The sequence below is a fragment of the Oncorhynchus keta genome, chromosome 9 (assembly GCF_023373465.1).
Source record: "Oncorhynchus keta strain PuntledgeMale-10-30-2019 chromosome 9, Oket_V2, whole genome shotgun sequence".
Lineage (NCBI taxonomy): Eukaryota > Metazoa > Chordata > Actinopteri > Salmoniformes > Salmonidae > Oncorhynchus > Oncorhynchus keta.
In genome coordinates this window covers 41,930,986-41,937,348 of record NC_068429.1, presented here as the reverse complement: position 1 = coordinate 41,937,348, position 6,363 = coordinate 41,930,986, and the positions used below count along the sequence as shown (strand labels likewise).

General features: G+C 42.2%; 1 protein-coding gene across 1 annotated transcript; it reads right to left on the bottom strand.

Moving 5' to 3' along the window:
• Positions 1-247: 247 nt before the first annotated feature.
• LOC118387866 (fructose-1,6-bisphosphatase 1-like) lies at positions 248-5,226 on the bottom strand. Its single transcript, XM_035776667.2, has 7 exons — positions 4,965-5,226; positions 3,742-3,904; positions 3,542-3,634; positions 3,175-3,315; positions 2,713-2,850; positions 2,317-2,436; positions 248-2,073 (listed from the first exon to the last, which is right to left on the bottom strand). Exons 1-7 carry the CDS (start codon positions 5,132-5,134, stop codon positions 1,885-1,887), a joined length of 1,014 nt encoding a protein of 337 aa, XP_035632560.1. The 5' UTR covers positions 5,135-5,226; the 3' UTR covers positions 248-1,884.
• Positions 5,227-6,363: the final 1,137 nt, after the last annotated feature.

The following is a 6,363-nucleotide window of genomic DNA, read 5'->3' as shown; positions in this document are numbered from 1 at the left end:
CACTTCAGACTACTGAGATGAACCCTAGGATCTGACTGACTGACTCCCCCTATACTCTTTCCCCCTCCAGTGTCTTTGGTCCCAGACCTGGTTGGTCAGATCTGTGGAGATAAAATACTACTCTGCTTGTTCACAAGGATCAGCTGTAGGAAAGCACTGCACTGATTATCTAATCAACAAATCACCTCAACTTCTAAACAACTGGGTATGATATATTCCATTAAATAAATACAGTACCAGTCAAAGGTTGACACACCCTACTCATTCTAGGGTTTAACTTTATTTTTACTATTTTCTACATTGTAGAATAGTGAAGTCATCAAAACTATGAAATAACAAACAAGAAAGTACTCAACTAATCAAAATATATTTTATATTTCAGGTTCTTCAAAGTAGCCACCCTTTGCCTTGATGTCAACTTTGCACACTCTTGGCATTCTCAACCAGCATCATGAGATAGTCACCTGGAATGCATTTCAATTAACAGGTCTGCCTTGTAAAAAGTTAATTTTTTGAATTTATTTCCTTCTTAATGCATTTGAGCCAATCAGTTGTGTTGTGACAAGGTATACAGAAGATAGCCCTATTTGATAAAAGACCAAGTCCATATTATGTCAAGAACATCTCAAATAAGCAAAGAGAAACAGTCCATCATTACTTTAAGACATGAAGGTCAGTCAATCAGGAAAATTTCAAGAACTTTTAAAGTTTCTTCAAGTGCAGTCGCAAAAAGTCATCAAGCACTATGATGAAACTGGCTCTCATGAGGACCGCCACAGGAAAGGAAGACCCAGAGTTACCTCTGCTGCAGAGTACAAGTTCCTTAGAGTTAACTGCACCTCAGACTGCAGCCCAAATAAATGCTTCACAGAGTTCAAGGAACAGACACATCTCAACATCAACGGTTCAGAGGACAGTGTGAATCAGGCCTTCATGGTCTAATTGCTGCAAAGAAACCACTAAAGGACACCAATAAGAAGAAGAGATTTGAGATTTGCTTGGACCAAAAAAAAAAAAAAAACAAGCAATGGACATTAGACAGGTGGGAATCTGTCCTTTGTTCTGATGAGTCCTAATTTTTTATTTTTGGTTTCAACCGCCTTGTCTTTGTGAGACGCAGAGTAGTTGAATGAATTATCTCTGCGTGTGTAGTTTCCACCGTGAAGCATGGGGGAGGAGGTGTGATGGTGCTTTGCTGGTGACACTGTCTGATTTATTTAGAATTCAAGGTACACTTAACCAACTTGGCTACCACAGCATTCGAGAGTGATACACCATCCCATCTGGTTTGTGCTTAGCGGGACTATCATTTGCTTTCAACAGGACAATGACCCAAAACACACCTCCAGGCTGTGTAAGGGCTATTTGACCAAGGAGAGTGATGGAGTGCTGCATCAGATGATCTGGCCTCCACAATCACCCAACCTCAAACCAATTGAGATGGTTTGGGATGAGTTGGACTGCAGAATGAAGGAAAAGCGGCCAACAAGTGGCCAGCATATGTGGGAACTCCTTCAAGATTGTTGGTAAAGCATTCCAGGTGAAGCTGGTTGAGATAATGCCAAGAGTGTGCAAAGCTGTCAAGGCAAAGGGTGGCTACTTTGAAGAATCAAAAAAAATATTTTGATTGGTTTCACTCTTTTTTGGTTACTACATGATTCCATATTTGTTATTTCATAGTTTTGACATCTTCACTATTATTCTACAATGTAGAAAATAGAAGAAAAAAATCTAGATAAACACTTGAATGAGTAGGTGTCCAAACGTTTGACTTGTACTGTATATCCACAGCTCCATCCATATGATGCAAAGATTACTAGCTTATGGTCAGGGTCAAAGGTCAACCCTCGTGGACAAGCAGGTCATGAAGGCTCCAGCGCAGCCTCACATGCGTGTCTTCTTGTAGATGGCGATGTACTCCTGGACGTCTTCAGGGGAGCCCAGGACCACAGGAACTCGCTGGTGGATGTTCTCTGGCTGGATGTCCAGCACGTTCATCTCTCCCGTGGTGGCCATGCCTCCAGCCTGCTCGATGATAAATGACATGGGGTTGCACTCGTACAGCAGCCTCAGCTACACAGGGTGGGATGGAAGAGAGACAATGGTTAGTCACGTCAATGTACTGAGAAAAGCCCTCGTTCATCCTACACTTGAATAAACTTGTCTCATTGATCGTTACATTGCCCATCTCTCTTGGACACAGTCAGCCCTCTTTTGGTCACTTGTATGTAAAAAATAATAATAATAAAGTTCAGTATATTTTTTTTTTAGAGTAGATATTCATTTATATGAACTGAAGCGCTCTGCCTGATTCACCTTGCCCTTGGGGCTCTTGACATTGGCAGGGTATAAGAAGATGCCTCCGTACACCAGAGTCCTGTGCACATCAGCCACCATGGAGCCAACATAACGCCCACCATAGGGGGCACTGCCATCCTGGAAACAAAAAGCAATATAAAGTTAGAGATCATTTAATAACTGAAGTAAACACTTCAGTTTTAGTCACAGATATTCTGTCATTTTATATTTTCTTTATTTAGCCAACGCTCTTTTTTTTAGTGCGACTTACAACAGGGGCGTTTAAAAAGTAGGTAAGACATATCAGGCATATTTCAGTCATTTTATCGGTCACTTAATAGTACCCAAAGAGTTAATGGTTCAGAATTACAGTGTAAAACTTATGCCCTTTCAGGTTTATAGTTAATGAATTACCGCTGGGTATTTCTTTTTCTTCAGGTACTCTGTGACGTCTGGGTAGAAGTGCTGAGCATAGCCTTCGTTTAGACTGTAGATCTTTCCTCTCTTCTTGATCTTCACATCCTTGTCTGTTAGGATGAACTCCCCGATGGACTAAACAGACAGAGCAAGGACTGAGCAGCAATGACTGAGCAACTTCAGGGACATTTGTGTTTTCATGTTCTTTTATTGCTGTTTTACTGTAGTGTGTAGCTATTTTAAAATGCACTTTTAAACATTAAAGTTGACCCAAAATCCAGAAACTCCCAACTGATTCCATACATTGAAACTCGTTCAGTGAAGTTGTCTCAGTTCTGCATTCCGGGGACAGAGAGGGGGAGAGGACAAAGCCCACTGAACTAGTTTCAATGTATGGAATCATTTGGGAGTTTCTGGATTTTGGGTAAACTTGTCCTTTAATTTGGATTTGGAACTTACAGGGTCCAGCATGAAGCAGTTGACCCCTTGTCCTGTAGAGAGTACCATCATGGTGGCACTGCCGTAGAGGGCGTAACCGGCGGCAACAATGTGACGTCCAGACTGCAGTGCGTCCTTCTCATTGGGCTCATCGTCTGTCGTCTGGGAGACAAACATGAGGATAGTTATTACCAAAAATAACAGAAGAACAGTGAAACAGCCTAACTACAGTAGAAATTGGCACTATGGTGTGACTGAGACAAACATCGTGTCTGAGAATTAAACATAATGTCTGGAATGTTAGAAAATGTCTGAGGCTAAAACAGAATGTATGTTTGGGCCATAGAGGAATCATAGAAAAACCACCAGAAACCAAACAAACACAAACCTTTCTGTAGATGGCAAAAATTGTTCCAATTGATACAAGACAGTCAATGTTTGACGAGCCATCAAGTGGGTCGAAGCAGACAATATATTTTCCCTGCGAGAGAAATAAAAAGGACATTGTGACAATGTCCGTCACAAGAAGATCCAAACTTCAATCTGGGCCACACACACACACGCACTCCCCCGTCCCTCCACACGCACCTGTTTCTCTGGTTCCACGATGAGGGCCCTCTCGTCCTCCTCTGACACCAGGACACAGGAGGTGAAGGAGGACTTAATCATGTTGATGACCAGGTCGTTGGACAGAACATCTAGCTTCTTTACCTGGTCACCTGTCACGTTGGTGCTCCCAGCAATGCCATAGCTGGAGGGAGGAACAGAGGGAGAGATGGACAGGTGAGGGAGAGAAGGAGAGAGGGTGAGGGCAGTGAGAGAGGAACAGGGGGCAGACGTGTGAGAGCAGTAACATCACTAGGCCCATCTCTGTCATACAGTTGAGGGGAGGAAGGGAGGGGCAAGGACAGGGCGTAGTGTATTTATATAATCAAATCACATTTTTATTTGTCACATGCCCCCAAATACAACAGGTATAGTAGACCTTACTGTAAAATGCCTACTTACAAGATGTTAACCAACAATGCAGTTCAAGAAATCGAGTTAAGAGATTTACCAAATAAAGTTTTTAAAAAAATAAAAAGTAACAATTAAATAACAAGAGGTTATATAGAAGGGGTACTGGTACCGGGGCAGGTTAGTCGAGGTAACTTGTAGGTAGGTAGGTACCTTAGGTAAACTCTTTTCGGTCATAAGAGATGGAAGCAACAACATTATGTACAAAATATGTTACAAACAATTGAGGGGAAAAACCCACAAAATAGCACAGTTGGTTAGAAACCCATAAAAACGTCTGCCATCCCCTCCAGGTGGCATTGAAGAGGCCAATGCTTTGTGTCCGTGTGGAATGCAGTCGCTATATAGTCTCTACTTCCTCCTAATGAAGACAATAGGCATGTCTCACGAGGGAAATCATGCATGAATTGTGAGTAAGCCTACCTTATTCCAATAGCCTTGACTTGCATGAAAACAACAACATTTCGTGTGGACATTGACCTGAGTCGCGGTTGACAACGGTATTAGGGCCAACAGATTAGATGGACAATGTAAATATTTTATTTGAGTCTCTCTGCCCCGGTGCATGGTCTGTTGTAGTAACTCACAAATACAGCACAATCACTGTCGATCAGTTATGAAATACTTCAAAATGAATTTTATTCGTCACATGCTTCGTAAACAACAGGTGTGGGTGGACTAATAGTGAAATGCTTACTTATCGTCCTCCCCCGCTCAGTTGATAAATGTGGCATTTAGACTACGAACGAACACAACCACTGACACTATCACTTGTTGCATGCAGCAACACTTACAGGTTGGCAATCCCAGCTTTCCTGACGGCGGTGGAGATGGCTTTGACAGCTGTGCAGATGGAGTTGAGGAGGGTTGTCAGTTCTCCCGTTCCCTTCGCCTTCCTTCCCTCCTCCAGCACGAATCTCGTGAGGGTAACGACATTAGTGTCGAATGAGCCCCGGTCAGACATGGCGATTTAGAAGGCTGTACAGGTTCTTGAGAGGGGACGAGGACAGGAGAGTTCCTCAACGTATCACCCTAAAGTTAAAATAGAACTAAAGAGCCGAGAGTGCGGGAGAGGCGGGGTGTGCAGTTGTTTGAACCAATCACAGTTGGCCTTTCAAAGGGAGGGATGAGGTTGAGAACACATGTGGCTGAGCAGGTTAGTGGGGGCAAAGTTCACAGATAATAAACAGGTTCTCACAAATTCTCCAGTGATGTTGGCCCGGTTCCAACCAGTTACTTTACCCCCCTCACTCTTACCCGTTTCTGTGATTTCACAGATCTGAAAGGACTCGTAAGTGGTGCTGGCTGAAATGGAACCAGACTGAAGGCCCTAAACTAGTTTTGAAAAGCACTGTCCCCAAAACGTCTGCTCTCCGCATGATATGTAGGACATCTATTGGGTGCCTTATCAATAAATAGATTACACAGAGAATGCAGATAGTGTGCAGTTAGATCACTATTCATTTTGAATGAGAGAACTACATTTAGTGCAAACCATGAAATGTAATAATGTGTGAACATGTACTAGAGTCTGTAGGCCGTTGAAGTAACACAAATAATTGTGCGACATTTGGAGTGAAACAAGGATGATGAGTTATGTGACAAATGATTCTGCAGCTGGTTTTAGATATTTAGAATCTCTGGTGGTCTCTTATATGTCCTTTAGTGTCGGGAAATCAGTCTGACAAGGAATGAAAGATACCAGAGACCAGAGAGAAACCAGTTGCTAAATCATGTAGCCAAAAAATGGAAAGGTGATAGCATCTCCCATAAAGACCACTACAACATGTTTTTTCAATGCATGGTAGGCTACACTTATTTAAAAAAAGAAATCAATTTGTGAAATCTGTTGTGGTCAAATTACATAGCGGTCAGCACATTGGTTTAACAGCCTAGATGATCATGAACACTAATAAATGCATGTTCTTTTAACTATTTTATGAGCTTCTGGCTATCAGCCCTTTAAGGTAAGCGTGCTTTATGTACATGTTCCTGAGAATAGCTGAGTCTAAAGTGCAGTTCATAGTTCAATCCATTGGGTTCTGTTTGTTGCTCTACTTTAAAGATGGCTTTTTTTGTGTGTCTGAAATGACACCCTAATCCCTACATAGTGCATTACTTTTGACCAGATCCCTATTGGCCTGGTCAAAAGTAGTGGACTATATAGGAAATAGGATGCCATTGTATGCAAAC